Here is a 16,540-nt window from a genome sequence, read left to right as displayed (position 1 = left end):
GGGCATGGAGTTTACCAGAGCTTCACAGGTTGCCACTGGAATGCTTTTCCACTCCTCCATGACGACATCACGGAGCTGGCGGATATTCGAGACTTTGCGCTCCTCCACCTTCCGCTTGAGGATGCCCCAAAGATGTTCTATTGGGTTTAGGTCTGGAGACATGCTTGGCCAGTCCATCACCTTTACCCTCAGCCTCTTCAATAAAGCAGTGGTCGTCTTAGAGGTGTGTTTGGGGTCATTATCATGCTGGAACACTGCCCTGCGACCCAGTTTCCGGAGGGAGGGGATCATGCTCTGCTCAGTATTTCACAGTACATATTGGAGTTCATGTGTCCTTCAATGAAATGTAACTCCCCAACACCTGCTGCACTCATGCAGCCCCAGACCATGGCATTCCCACCACCATGCTTGACTGTAGGCATGACACACTTATCTTTGTACTCCTCACCTGATTGCCGCCACACATGCTTGAGACCATCTGAACCAAACAAATTAATCTTGGTCTCATCAGACCATAGGACATGGTTCCAGTAATCCATGTCCTTTGTTGACATGTCTTCAGCAAACTGTTTGCGGGCTTTCTTGTGTAGAGACTTCAGAAGAGGCTTCCTTCTGGGGTGACAGCCATGCAGACCAATTTAATGTAGTGTGCGGCGTATGGTCTGAGCACTGACAGGCTGACCCCCCACCTTTTCAATCTCTGCAGCAATGCTGACAGCACTCCTGCGCCTATCTTTCAAAGACAGCAGTTGGATGTGACGCTGAGCACGTGCACTCAGCTTCTTTGGACGACCAACGCGAGGTCTGTTCTGAGTGGACCCTGCTCTTTTAAAACGCTGGATGATCTTGGCCACTATGCTGCAGCTCAGTTTCAGGGTGTTGGCAATCTTCTTGTAGCCTTGGCCATCTTCATGTAGCGCAACAATTCGTCTTTTAAGATCCTCAGAGAGTTCTTTGCCATGAGGTGCCATGTTGGAACTTTCAGTGACCAGTATGAGAGAGTGTGAGCGCTGTACTACTAAATTGAACACACCTGCTCCCTATGCACACCTGAGACCTAGTAACACTAACAAATCACATGACATTTTGGAGGGAAAATGACAAGCAGTGCTCAATTTGGACATTTAGGGGTGTAGTCTCTTAGGGGTGTACTCACTTTTGTTGCCGGTGGTTTAGACATTAATGGCTGTATATTGAGTTATTTTGAGGGAAGAATAAATTTACACTGTTATATAAGCTGCACACAGACTACTTTTCATTGTGTCAAAGTGTCATTTTGTCAGTGTTGTCCCATGAAAAGATATACTTAAATATCTGCAGAAATGTGAGGGGTGTACTCACTTTTGTGATACACTGTATATATATATATACATATATACACACACACACACACACACACACACACACACACACACATATATATATATATATATATATATATATATATATATATATATATATATATATATATATATATATATATATATATATATATATATATATATATATATATATATATATATATATATATATATATATATATATATACATATATATATATATATACATATATATACATATACAGTGGGGTCAAAAAGTATTTAGTCAGCCACTGATTGTGCAGGTTCTCCTACTTAGAAAGATGAGAGAGGTCTGTAATTTTCATCATAGGTACACTTCAACTATGAGAGACAAAATGAGAAAAAAAAATCCAGGAAATCACATTGTAGGATTTTTAAAGAATTTATTTGTAAATTATGGTGGAAAATAAGTATTTGGTCAATAACAAACAAGCAAGATTTCTGGCTCTCACAGACCTGTAACTTCTTCTTTAAGAAGCTCTTCTGTCCTCCACTCGTTACCTGTATTAATGGCACCTGTTTGACCTCGTTATCTGTATAAAAGACACCTGTCCACAGCCTCAAACAGTCAGACTCCAAACTCAACCATGGCCAAGACCAAAGAGCTGTCGAAGGACACCAGGAAGAAAATTGTAGACCTGCACCAGGCTGGGAAGAGTGAATCTACAATAGGCAAGCAGGTTGGTGTGAATAAATCAAATGTGGGAGCAATTGTAAGACAATGGAAGACATACAAGACCATTGATAATCTCCCTCGATCCCGTGGGGTCAAAATGATCATGAGAACGGTGAGCAAAAATCCCAGAACTACACGGAGGGACCTGATGAATGACCTGCAGAGAGCTGGGACCAAAGTAACAAAGGGACCATCAGTAACACACTACGCCGAGAGGGACTCAAATCCTGCAGTGCCAGGTGTGTCCCCCTGCTTAAGCCAGTACATGTCCAGGCCTGTCTGAAGTTTGCCAGAGAGCATATGGATGATCCAGAAGAGGATTGGGAGAATATCATGTGGTCAGATGAAACCAAAATGGAACTTTTTGGTAAAAACTCAACTCGTCGTGTTTGGAGGAAGAAGAAGAACCCAAGAACACCATACCTACTGTGAAGCATGGGGGTGGAAACATCATGCTTTGGGGCTGTTTTTCTGCAAAGGGGACAGGACGACTGATCCGTGTTAAGGGAAGAATGAACGGGGCCATGTATCGTGAGATTTTAAGCCAAAACCTCCTTCCATCAGTGAGAGCATTGAAGATGGAACGTGGCTGGGTCTTCCAGCATGACAATGATCCCAAACACACCGCTCGGGCAACGAAGGAGTGGCTCTGTAAAAAGCATTTCAAGGTCCTGGAGTGGCCTAGCCAGTCTCCAGACCTCAACCCCATAGAAAATTTGTGGAGTCCGTGTTGCCCAGCGACAGCCCCAAAACATCACTGCTCTAGAGGAGATCTGCATGGAGGAATGGGCCAAAATACCAGCTACAGTGTGTGCAAACCTGGTGAAGACTTACAGGAAACGTTTGACCTCTGTCATTGCCAACAAAGGTTATGTTACAAAGTATTGAGTTGAACTTTTGTTATTGACCAAATACTTATTTTCCACCATAATTTACAAATAAATTCTTTAAAAATCCTACAATGTGATTTCCTGGATTTTTTTTTCTCATTTTGTCTCTCATAGTTGAAGTGCACCTATGATGAAAATTACAGACCTCTCTCATCTTTCTAAGTAGGAGAACTTGCACAATCAGTTACTTTTTGACCCCACTGTATATATACTGTATATATATATATATATATATATATATATATATATATATATATATATATATATATATATATATATATATATATATATATATATATATATATATAGTATTACATTTACAATGTGTAGCGTCCATAAGCATGGATGAATGCCTTAGGGCCAATGATCTTTACTTAGCATTTTGACTTTTTTAATTTAATAAGCCGATGTATCAGCTCACAGCCTAATGTATTTGATTTTTAATTACTTCAATGATACTTGTTTCTACCTGTAGACGCAAAATAAGAAAACCTGAACAAAACCTATAACCTTAAAACCAATGGCTGAATTGCAAATTGCTGCAACTTGAAAATCTAGCATGCTAGATAGTGTGCGTAAGTAGTTATTTCAGACCCTAGGTAGTGCACTTAAATAGGGTGTAAGGAGGCAAAAGAGATTAGAGCTATGTCGTCAGTTCCTGTCGCCTGGTTGCTGTGGACGAGGGGAAAGAGAGAGGGGGGTAGGAAAGGAAAGGAGAGGAGAGGAGAGAAGGAAGAAAGAGTAAGGTTGCTGTATGCGTAATTAGGTGTCGCTTCTGCTGTTTGGCGCCAACCTGCCGGACAGATAAAAGAGGCATAACCGTAGTATGAGTATAGTATTATTTATTGAGGATTTATGGTGGTGCTAACGGGTTAATAGTTGTGTTCCCGTAGGCCTGTTCGGTTATTATTATTAGTGTGCATTAGCAGAATTCGGGGACGCTGCTTTCTACAAAACACGCGTCCTGAAAGATTCATAAAGCCTCCAAGAGATCCACGCTGCTCAGTGATTGCTTAAATCCTGCAAAATGGGGGTGAGTTGATGTGTTTTATTGATGGATTGATTGATGCTATGGGTTACTTTGCTTGTGCAAAATGCGGGCGGCAGTTTGAACAAAGACGCTGATGAATCCTGATCCCTCTGAAGTGAGCGGGTATGATGGAGAGATGTGGTAGTGACATTGATCACAGCTGGCCTGGCGCTGCATAATTCTACCAAGTATCATGGGCACTCAACTGTTCTGTGCTTCTGTAACTGCTTTTCGTCTGTCTATCACATTTGTGTCTCTCACCCAACCTTTATAATATAATGCAAGCCAACTAGACCGGTCAGTGTTGAAGTATGTCCTGAGTGAATGAATGACTGCAGGGTGAATAGAAAAGTGCTGTACTTGCACCAGTCTATTGTGCGTTAGCCAGTGGAGGAATGCTGTGTTAGCTAACATGTGGCATGGCAGGAGGAAACAAGCCGGACATGTGTCTACAACAGCTCAACCAACTGCTCTTATTCATCAGGCAAACGTAGTCATGATAAAAGTATCATTATTAGTAAAAGTCTAGGTCAGATTCTGGCATCAAGTTAATTTTACATCCATCCTCATGTTGCTCTTCTTTTATTTTTATTTCCTTCTTGTAAGATGCTGTTAAATGCTCTGATATTAGAGGCATTTCCAAATTCTTAGTACAGTTTTAAAACCAGTTGATTGAATGATGTTTTTTAGTATCAACATGAGCTTTCTCATTTTTCCAAGATGCTCTGTTGGATTCTGATCCGGTGGCTGGGACTTGTTGTCATATTCACAGAACCAGATTAACACGACTTGTGGTTTGTAACATGGCATATCACCCTTTATAAGCTAGATAAATTGTGCCCATAGAGGGATGCACCTGGTCAGTAACAATACTGTGGTAATCTGTGCCATTCAAATAATACTCAGTTCGTAGTAGAGGGGCCCAATGTGTAAAAAGGTTTTCCACACCTAAAATGTTAACACACGGTAGGTCAGGTCTATAAATGTATGCATGGTTTCCACCAAATATTCCCTAACGTGCATTAATAATTATAATACGTGCAGTAATAATTATACACTGCAACAGGTGGTATAACATCACAGCTGATAGAAAGGCTGGCACACAGCAACTTGAGTCTTGGAAACTTAAGTGTGCCAAGCTTCTTCACTGTCTGTGTCTGCATATTTCTTAGGTTTCTTAGGTGTTTTTAGGTTTCTTTAAACCACCCGAAATAATGTAGAAGGAATTAGCTGATGTAAAATGCTGTTAGGTGTAAGAGAGCAAGGGATTGTGTGGGTTTGTTGAATTGGCTCTCTTTACAGGTGGCACCAGAAGCACTACAGCACTGACAATTATTGTAAAATATAGCATTAATGCTATCATCAAGGATATGTTTTTACTATTGTCTATACTGTTTAACTGGAGGGTAATTGACTAAAATATATGGATACCTAAAGAAGACTGCTATGCTTATCAATACATATTGTTACATGAACTTCTGTCTAACCAGTACATTGTGTTTTAGGAAAATTACAGATCAATTTTACAAAATCTCATTTATAAATAATTCTGTTTATAGGCCAATATGTAAGCACGATGTTAAATAAATAAAAATTATAGGGCAATATAACAAACATTGCGTTATTTGAAAATATGTAATACATAATTTACACATGTTGCTCAGACAACCATATAAATAGAGAGTACATATAAGCACATAATAAATCTAATTACTTAATTCTTTCTCAAATGCATTTTTGTTTTTTGGTAGGAGTGTACAATAATATTAAAATGTCCTTCAAAATCTTTACATGAATCATAATATTTAACTTTTTTAATGTTTAGCAGTGCACCACCAAACACAATCACCCTGTCCTGTTATAAAGGCAGAATTTTGCTCATCATATAACTGCAAAAATAATCAGTCAGTTAAAACTTTTACTATCTGTGTATTAGAATGTTTAGTTATTGTAATGAAATGTTTACTCCTGATTGTATAAAATCATTCTGAAAGCTGAACTGCTACTGCTTACTGTTTTTATGTTCATGTTACTGTTCTTCTTTACTGCCATGTTCACTGTTAGACTTTTTTTTTTATTAAATAAAGTATAAAGATGTGTTGATATGAAACTGATTTTTTATATTTTAATGGGACATTATAAACTTGACGGTTATCAGTTAACCGTCTACTAATGACGGTCTGTTTTCGGTTTAAAAATTTTTTTATCCCTAGTCAGTACAGTGCTTTTCGCCTTTACATCATCCTTTTTCCTTCAGTTATAGTGGTCACTCTTCTCCTTTATCTCCTTATCATTGTTCTTTACAGTACACATTCCTGTTATAATAATAATAAAAAAATGTCTGGAAATTTGCACATACTGTTAGGCCTGAGGGAGTTTTAAAAGTTAAATGTGCACACTTAATCAGAATTCGTCCTCAACTGAATCATCAGAAATGTGTTGTTGCTAACAAATTCTTAAAATAGAGCCCCTGCTGTACAACCTTGCCTATGTAGGACAGCAATCCTGGTGCTAGAATACTGCACACCCTCCACCTTCTGGTGATAACTGACCTATATTAAACATTTCAACCTTGGTCCTCGAGTACCCCTGAGTTCAGGCTGCTTCTAATATCCTGTTGAGCTTGCTCTACCATTTGCCACCACTGTAACTACGGGTACTGTACAATGTGTACTGAGGCACTAACACTGTGTCTAATAAATTCAGGAAATGCATGGCAGCCTCCTTGCATATGAGTTTGTATAGATTACAGAACTGGTTTCCAAACCAATAATCAATTTTCCAAAATCATGAATTAGCAATACATTAAATTAGTGCTTTCCTTAAGGTCATTTGAAATGTCAGTGTTGATTGACCGCTAACATTATTTCCACCTGTTTCCTCCAGAGAAAATCAAGCCGAGCGAAAGAGAAGAAGCAGAGGAGGCTTGAGGAGAGGGCAGCCATGGATGCTGTGTGTGCTAAAGTGGTTGCAGCTAATAAGGTCAAAATTCTCCCTCACACCTTCAAAATAAAAGTATTCAGAACTATATGTGGAAGCTGTTTTTTGTGTCATTTTAACTGTCACATATTTTGTCTCTGCAGCTTGATGATCCTCTCGCAGCATTTCCAGTGTTCAAAAAGTATGATAGAAATGGGTAAGTGATTTGTCATTTGCTCATCTCTGAGATCTCTGAGCATTTCCAGCTTTATGAATGTGACATTTGAACTCATATTGACTTGTTAAGTGTTTCTCTGTCTGCACAAGCTTAGCATCTGTGAGTCAATTTGCACAGCAAGTCATATAACCTTTCAAGGAGAATGCAGGACAGCATTTATAAGTCAGATGATTATGTCCATAATGCAGATGTGGAGCAAATACTCAGCTTTTTAAATGCCAGATTCTTGGGCTGTGATATGTCTTTTTTTTTTTTTTTTTTTAACACTGTCAAATGTAAAGGTCTGTGAAGACGACATGATCCTCTGTATCTCGTGTTTTCTGGATAGGGTCTTAGAAACTTAATTATAGGTCTAGCGGGTCAGTAAAAGTGTTTTCATTTGTGTTCAGATTCCATTTTTTCCCATTTGTATTTAGTTCTATGTGATTCTTAAAAATGTACTTTTTTTGCATGGCAGGTTGAACTTAGAAATTGAGTGCAAGCGGGTGACTGCGCTGTCTTCCATCACTGTGGAGTGGGCATATGAGCTGACCAGAGCTAACATGCAGACACTGTAGGTATTTAACACAACAAAATCCTTTTCTTCAGCTTTGTATTAACTTAGCTTTTAACACACAAATATGTACAGTGGTGTAAAAAAGTCTTACTTTGTGTGCATATGTGTAGCACTAAATTATTTAAAGCTTAAAATAAAGCATATTTTACAAAGGAAAAAAAATTTTTTTTATCCATTGTATACTTAATTAACCAGCTTGCCAAAATTAATTGGTAAGCTGAATCAGCTAATTAAACTAAACAAAACCATGCTTGATTTCATGAAACCATACCAGCCCTGTATACACTGATCAGCCATAACATTAAAACCACCTCCTTGTTTTTACACTCACTGTCCATTTTATCAGCTCCACTTACCATATAGAAGCACTTTGTAGTTCTACAATTACTGACTGTAGTCCATCTGTTTCTCTGCATACATTTTTAGCCTGCTTTCACTCTGTTCTTCAATGGTCAGGACCCCCACAGAGCAGGTATTATTTGGGTGGTGGATCATTCTCAGCACTGCAGTGGCACTAACATGGTGGTGATGTGTTAGAGTGTGTTGTGCTGGTATGAGTGGATCAGACACAGCAGCGCTGCTGGAGTTTTTAAATACTGTGTCCACTCACTGTCCACTCTATTAGACACTCCTACCTAGTTGGTTCACCTTGTAGATGTAAAGTCAGAGACGATCGCTCATCTATTGCTGCTGTTTAAGTTGGTCATCTTCTAGACCTTCATCAGTGGTCACAGGACGCTGCCCACGGGGTGCTGTTGGCTGGATATTTTGCTTGGTGGACTATTCTCAGTCCAGCAGCGACAGTGAGGTGTTTAAAATCTCCATCAGCGCTGCTGTGTCTTATCTACTCATACCAGCAAAACGCACACCAACACACCACCACCATGTCAGTGTCACTGCAGTGCTGAGAATGACCCACCACCCAAGTAATACCTGCTCTGTGGTGGTCCTGGGAGAGTCCTGATCATTGAAAGGGTGCTAACCAAGCATGCAGAGAAACAAATGGACTACAGTCAATAATTGTAGGACTACAAAGTGCTATATTGTAAGTGAAGCTGATAAAATGGATAATGTGTGTAGAAACAAGGAGGTGGTTTTAATGTTATCGCTGATCTGTGTATATCTGACTCATTTTGAACCTTACGATAAAGTCAAGCAGTCACCAAATTGCCACTGAAACACTATGCCACGAACTAAAGACATTATAGAATAACTGTGGTTAAAAAGTATTGCTTCAAAAATGGTTGCCATGCATTTTCTAAGACTATAGCACTTAGGCAAACCTCAGTAAGTGCCAATGGAAGAAAAAAAATGGAACCGTTGTAAATCTAACAAGGAGTGGGTGGTCTGAAATTTCTCCAAGGGCTCAGCAATCCCAGTTTCCATAGATTTAAAGAACTGTGGAAGTCAATCCTCAGCTAGGTACATTGTTTACGACCTCACACTACAAACATATTTGACAAAATTGGTGAAAATGTGAGAACTTATTTCAGATTTACATTAAAAAATAGTCATTCCCAAGTCCTTATTAAAAATGTTCGATAGATAGACACATTTAAAATTGCACAATGGACATTTGTGTACAAACAATCTGCCAAAGTGAATGCATTGCATTTCATGGTAACAACACTATACCTCCTGTCAAACATAACTTCCTTAATCTATCATTAAACTTATTTCTCAAGAATTTTATGTTCATGAGTTGTAATTGAGTTATACAACCAGCCAATAAAGCCATGTTGTTAAAATGAACAGAAATAAATTTTTGGGATGATAAGAAGACCTAAAACTCCTGTCAGGACAATTGGTTTCATCCGCAAATGGATCAATCACGTCTGGGTGTAGACTCTTAGCCGGTCACTAGCACAGCTATGATTTGAATTCTGATCCCAACGGTGGTGGCTAGCACATTAGGCCTTCTAGTACATTGTTTTTAACTGCCAAACATTACAGATTTATAAGATAACAAAGTTAAAATGTGCATTTATCTGGATAAAACTCCTTGACGGTAAACCAAGAACACACCAGGGACGGCGCATAGACCGGGTCGTATACACAAGATGCAGAATAGGCCACAGCAGAGTAACCCACCAACACCTGATAAAAGGAGAAAACCTGCCAAACACCTATTACAATAAATCACATTTTAATAGAATGCACCAAATACACTAAGGAAAGCAAACAAGTACATATGCCTGAAACCATAACAGAAACTCTTACACAAAACAACACAAGAACAGTTTTAACCTACCTTGCAACCATAACAATGAAAATATAAAATAGACTAAAATATGAAGACAAGATAAAATAGACAGAAACATGATACCAATTTTTGCCATGTAATGAATAAATATGGCATAAAACAATAACATTAAAATAAATACATCTGGATAAAACAAAAAAAAAATCTGGACAGCCCATCCCTTATGTTTATAATGTCAGTGAGAACCCCGCTGATAATGGCTGCCTGCTCTTCTGTGTTACAGATATGAACAAAGTGAGTGGGGATGGAAAGAAAGAGAGAAGAGAGAGGAGATGAAAGATGAACGAGCGTGGTATCTACTGGCCCGTGATGCTGACTCTGCTCCTGTTGCTTTCTCTCATTTTCGATTTGATGTTGAATGTGGTGACGAGGTGTTATACTGGTAAGAGCAGCTATTTTTACTGCCATGAGAAATCAATTGTATCGTTACATGCTTGGATTTTATTGCAGTCAGATACAGAGTCTGTTTAATGTGTGAATATGGAAACACAGCTATAGTAATCATTAGTGTGTTTAACTAAATGGTTATATATATATATATATTTTTTTTTTTTTAGTTATGAACTGCAGCTGGAGAGCAAAGCCAGGCGGAAAGGTCTAGGAAAGTTTCTTGTTCAAATCCTACAGCTCATCGCCAACAGGTACAACGTCCCATATTTACTAATTAATGATTTGTTTATTGTTGTAATTTGTGTACTATTTTCAAATAATTTTTACATAAGGTTCCAAAAATAGCAATATTTTTCTAAATACCATACATTTAATATAGTCTGCTGTCTTATGTTTTGAGATTTTGAAGAAAGACTTAAAGGAGGTCTCTGGGCTCTCATAGATTTTGAGTTTGTATACTTAAATGCCAAGATAAGAGCTGTATCAACTGTTGGTGGCCTTTAGGAAGCTAAATGTTTAATCATAACTGGATGCTTGCTAACTCTCAATATAAACCATAAGATCTGATGGCTTAAAACGTATTGAATGTTTTGAAATTTTTGGGGGGCCTCTACAAATGGTTGCATAGAAATGTAAAGACCCCACTGAGTGTTGGGCAATACTTGATAACATTCTGATACTGATACACTGATGCATTCTCACAAAGGTTTGTAGGGAACTAACATGCTTACTTACAGACTTCAGAAAAGTCCAGTCTAATATTAATCCAGCATAGGAATGCTATGATTGTGAAATCAAGTAATCGAGTCTGTGTGAGCCCTTTTGTTAAAATAGCTTAGTTGTTACTTTTATACACACACACACACACACACACACACACACTTATATAGAAGGGATCTTCATAAAGTTGCACTTTAATATTTTCATTGGAAACCGTAAGGGCAGTAGTAGTAGTAATTGGTCGTGTCTGAGAAAGCTTATAGTCTGGATTTAATGCCACCTTTTTGGACCATTGAAAGATGTCTCCTAACCAGAGTCATTGCCACCCACTTAGTCTGGTCATTTTCCCACCCAGCAGACACGGTGGCCAATTTTTGTCGGCACTGCCAATTGCACCAACAAGTAGCAAAGCCAAGATTCGAACCAGGGTGTTCACAATCTTTGCGCTGGTGTACTAGCAGAATATCCCGCTGTGCCACCTGGCCACCCCAAAAACATTTTTTTGCTGCAAGGGAAGGTGACTAACTCTATTTATTAGGAATTTCAAAAACAAATTTCTTGTTTTATATATTTATATATACAGTGGTGTTAAAAAAATAGCAGTCCAACACCATTAACCTGATAAATCACTGTTTTTAATAGAAGTGATATTTCTACATAGCAAAAAATTTACTTGAAAGTGTAGTAGAGTCATGAAAACAAAACAAACCCAACAATTAGGACATGCATGTCGTTCATTCTGAGTAATCGAAGCATTGATTGAAAGGGGGTTGTTCAAAATAATAGCAGTGAGGAGTTCAATTGGTGAAGTCATTCATTCTGCAGAAGAACAGATGTCAGTTTTTGCCCTTATTTAATGTAGGAGGACCAAATGTTGCACAGGTTGGTCATAGCACATTTCCTTCTGAAATACTGGGTAAAATGGGTTGTTCCAGACATTGTTCTGATGAACAGCGTACTTTGATTAAAAAGTTGATTGTAGAGGGAAAAACATACAGAGAAGTGCAGCAAATTCTAGGCTGCTCAGCTAAAATTATCTCAAATGCCTTGAAGTGACAACCAAAACCTGAAAGACGCAGAAGGAAGCGTGGAACTGCTGTTCGAATGGATCAAAGAATAGCCAGAATGGCAAATACTCAGCCAATGATCACCACCAGAAAGATCAAGAAACATCTGAAGTTACCAGTGAGTACAGAAGATGATTAAGTGAAGCCAATTTACCAGCAAGAACTCCTTGCAAAGTCCTGTTAAGAAAAAGACGTGTCCTGAATGGGTTCAAATTTCCCAAAGAACACATTGACTGGTCCAAAGAAAAATGGCTCAACATTTTGTGGACTAATGAAAGCAAAATTGTTCTTTTTGGGTCTAGTGGTCGTAGACAGTATGTCAGACGACCCCCGAGCACTGAATTCGAGCCAAAGTTCACTGTGAAGACAGTAAAGCATGGCGGTACAAAATGATATGGGGATGTTTTTCATACCATGGTGTTATGCCTATTTATCACATACGAGGGATCATGGATCAGTTTGAATATATCAGAATACTTGAGATCATGTTGCCCTATGTCGAAGAAGAAATGTCCTTAAAATGGGTGTTTCAACATGACAATGACCCAAAACATCTTGGTTACAGACAAACAAGATTGAGGTAACAGAGTGACCAATCCCATAGAGAACTTGTGGGCTGATATCTGAAACGTGTTTTTTTGAGGCAAAACCCCAAAAAAACAGAAGAACTGTGGAATGTAGTCTAATCACCCTGGACTGGAATACCTGTTCAGAGGTGCCGGAAGTTGGTCGACTCCATGCAACACAGATCTCGGAAACAATTGTTATGCCACTAAATATTAGTTCAGTAATTTAAAGTAAAGTGAAACCTCAAACATTTTTTTCAGTTTATAGATAAATTTTTTGAGTTTTTAAAGAAAAATGCTGGCACTGCTATCTTTTTTAACAGCCTAATATTCATTTTTCCTTTCTTTCTTTCTTTCTTTCTTTCTTTCTTTCTTTCTTTCTTTCTTTCTTTCTTTCTTTCTTTCTTTCTTTCTTTCTTTCTTTCTTTTATTTTCATCTTTCTGTAAAGGATTAACACAAACTGGCTAAATTTTGTTAATGTTTTGATTTAGAATTGAATGTGTAGTATTTTCAGTGCATTTGCATTTATGGAAATAAAAGTTATTATAATGATTTTGCGTTTTATTCACGTTTTAAAAATCACTGCTATTTTTTTGAACACCACTGTATATATATGTGTGTGTATGTACATGTGTTTGTGTATGTGTAGTATATAAAACATTTAAACATAAAACATTTACACACTTTCTGTCTTGCTTTAGTACACAGATGAAAAAAGTCATGTTGACTGTATTCAAACACAATCACGGAGCATACCAGTTCTTCAGGGAGGCCCTGCAGTAAGTTCAAGCTCTTTTACCTTGTTTTTCTTTCCTTTATGAGTTGTTTGTATGAATAAACAAGTATCAAATCTCTCATGAAATGAAGATGGTATGAAATAGCCTGCAATAGATGTGTAGGGGGTGTTATATCTAATATCCTGGCAGTGCTTGAACACCATTTCAGTGTGATTAATCTAATCACTGTCTGTTTCAGATTTGAGATTGACGAAACATCGCCCAGTATGTCTGGTTGCTGTGGTGACGAGTACTCCTATGAGATTCTGAGTCGACGGACGAAATACGGCGAGGCGTCGGGTCATGCGCACGGCGGCAGCCATTGTGGAGGCTGCTGCCATTAGGTGCTGGCCTTCCTCTTTTGTTACACAAACACTCCTCATTAGAAACCCCTGCCAGTAATCACCTTTTGGCCCATGTTATTCCATGTTAGCTCCATATAAAATCCCCTTAAGCTTGGTTCAGTCACACAGTGTAGAACAAAGAAGTCTGAACAAAGAGCCAGTCAGAGCATCCCTATTTTCAGGAGCAAGTATTTAAGAAAGTATTCAGACTAAGGTTGCAGTAAGTTTAAAGCTCATGAGGCACTTAGATAAAAGATGAATCCAAGAATTGTAAAATACACTTTTGAGGGTGGATAAATGATTTTTTTTTTGCAGATTGTTCAGTCACGTGTAATGATGTGAGTAAAGTAGGTGATTTAGGGTTGTAGTGATACAGGTTGTGTTATATTTAAAATAGGAAAGAAATACCTCATTTTGTGTCATATTATATTTAAATTACACCTTAAAGTTCATTATAATAGCCAATTATTTGAAATCATATTTAAAGGCATATGGGGTACATTTTTGAGTAAAACGGTTACAAAGTACAGCAGCAGATTAGGGGTATAGGTCAAGTAGCAGGACAAATGTCAATAAGTCTGTGTGTGTGTTTTACAGATACTGTTGTTTAATGCTACTGGTACACCTGCTTTCTTCACTTTGTTTTAACTTATGTCATCATTTTCTTCAAATATTTCCACCTTATTTTTAACTGTAAGAAAAAGTAATAAACTGACGGGTGTGCCTTTAATGTTTAAATAATTGCCATTAATAAGATTTCTGTACTAAAGTTTAAGGCTGGACATATTGCATCGAATTATTCCATTAAGATTTTTTTTTTCCATTTAGATTAGATTTTGCACAACATGCATGCAATATTTATACCAGAGAAGTATCCAAATTCCCAAAATTGACGCTGCAGCTTTAAACAGCATTTTAGGTTAAAGGGCCTTTCCCTGTGGGAACTTGGAAGTGGTGGGTCTTGAACCTTCAACCTTCCCATTAGTGGCACTGTACCTAACTGCTGTACTTAAGTTACCACTGCAGTCTGAATTGGCCACATTATAATGTGATGTCTTGCAACAATTTTCTTGTTAATATAGCCTGGTAGTATCCTGTCTGAGTCTTTACAGAATATGCTGTAACATATTTTAGTTTTTATTAAAATGAATTACAGTGCAGCATTAGAAAGAGGTGCTCTGCTGGTGCTCTAAAGTGCAGGTCTTTTTTCTTAAAGATGCGACACAAATGGTGCTCTTGTTGATGGTGTATTTTTATTGGCATATTAAAGCTAAAGCTGTGAAGAGGTGACTGAACTAAGCCCTAGAAATAATCGTAGCACTGCATCTGTATTACCTCTTTGTGCTTACTAGTTTTACCTTGACCACAACCAGAGGAAAATAATTCCATAATATCCAGTTTCACATAGTTAGAGTAACAGATGGCAGTAATGGCCATTGTGACAGCTCTGTGTAATGAACTCAAGCCCTCACCTCAGGAACAGCAGGGTGAGTTGGAAATCCGCACATTATCCATCATGATAATCAGAAACCTTTCAGGGCTACACTTTCATCCTTACATTTTCTTCCTCTCAAGCTGCTGAATATTACAATGAGTCCAAGTGCATGTCACATTGGTTTTTACTTCTGTCAGGGTACTTGTACATACATTTTAAGAAAATGCAATGAGCTTACCTTAGTGTTATATTACTTAAAGGAACAAAAATGGTGAATGGCTTTGTATTCTTTGTAATCACTCAAACTAGTCAGTCTCAGGTCATTCAACTGAATCAAGACTATATTATACGTTTTATAACAGCTGTATACAGGGGATTGGTGTTTAAGGATAATTTTCCTGTTCCCAATTAAAATGAGAAAGGTGAGAAGGGTTAATATGAGTTATGATGGACCCTTAGTGTAGAAAAGTACTTCTTTTTAAGTATTATAACCTTTTATCATTTCTGTGTTTTTTTTTTTCCAGAACTGTATATAATCTATTTGCATTTTCATTTTATTTGCCTTCACAGGGTTTTGATGGAATGATGTTAAGAAATGAAAGGCTGTTTGATTAATTAATATTCCTTTCATGCTTTGTTGTTGATGCATAAAGGGATGTTATCTCAGCTTTGTGTTTTATTTGTTTGCAACAAATAAACTTGTTTGACTCTGACTTTTTTTACCATGTGCATTGCAAATACAGATTCATTTCCTGGATTCATGAATTCAAAGTTTACAATGAAGAAAGAAAAATAGGCTTGGGCTGTTTTTATGACTTTATAAATCGAGTTCTTAGTTGACTTTTCAATAATAGAAACCATTAACACTACAGTATATCGTGACGTTGTAAAAAATTGTGTGCCTAATGATCCAGCTACTACTTTCAGCTGTTTCAGTCAGGGGTCGCCATGGCGGATCATTCGTCTTGATTTTGCCCTGTTCTGTCCTCCCTTACTGCATCCATAAACCTCAACATTGGCCTTCCTGTCTTCCTCCAGCATCCTCCTCCCAATAGAAATCTCATCCCTCTTCTGCACACGCCCAAACAATCTCAATCTCTTCACTCTAACCTTGTCTCCTAAACAACCTACCTGCATTGTCCATCCAATAAACTCATTGCTAATCTTGTCCATCCTCGTCATTCCCAATGACAATCATAGCATCCTCATCTGTCACCTCCAGCTCCCTCTCCTGTCTTTTTCTCAGTGCCACTGCTCCCAAGCCATATAATATAATAGGCTTTACTACTGTCTTGTAAACCTTTCCTT

The 16,540-nt window shown here is 37.9% G+C and overlaps 1 protein-coding gene across 2 annotated transcripts; it reads left to right on the top strand.

Moving 5' to 3' along the window:
- The first annotated feature begins 3,636 nt into the window (after positions 1 to 3,636).
- naa40 (N-alpha-acetyltransferase 40, NatD catalytic subunit) lies at positions 3,637 to 15,945 on the top strand. 2 transcript variants are annotated; one of them, XM_062993214.1, is made up of 9 exons: positions 3,957 to 3,960; positions 4,678 to 4,751; positions 6,844 to 6,939; positions 7,041 to 7,093; positions 7,572 to 7,667; positions 10,157 to 10,315; positions 10,491 to 10,574; positions 13,379 to 13,456; positions 13,653 to 15,945. In XM_062993214.1, exons 3-9 carry the CDS (start codon positions 6,901 to 6,903, stop codon positions 13,795 to 13,797), a joined length of 654 nt encoding a protein of 217 aa, XP_062849284.1. In that variant the 5' UTR covers positions 3,957 to 3,960; positions 4,678 to 4,751; positions 6,844 to 6,900; the 3' UTR covers positions 13,798 to 15,945. The 2 variants fall into 2 exon arrangements, with proteins under 2 accessions (XP_062849283.1, XP_062849284.1); XM_062993213.1 differs by lacking the exon at positions 4,678 to 4,751 and having other exon boundaries at positions 3,637 to 3,960.
- Positions 15,946 to 16,540: the final 595 nt, after the last annotated feature.

Source organism: Trichomycterus rosablanca, chromosome 4 (genome assembly GCF_030014385.1).
Source record: "Trichomycterus rosablanca isolate fTriRos1 chromosome 4, fTriRos1.hap1, whole genome shotgun sequence".
Classification (NCBI taxonomy): Eukaryota; Metazoa; Chordata; class Actinopteri; order Siluriformes; family Trichomycteridae; genus Trichomycterus; species Trichomycterus rosablanca.
The sequence above is the reverse complement of the archived record's forward strand: the minus strand, read 5'-3'. Positions and strand labels throughout refer to the sequence as shown.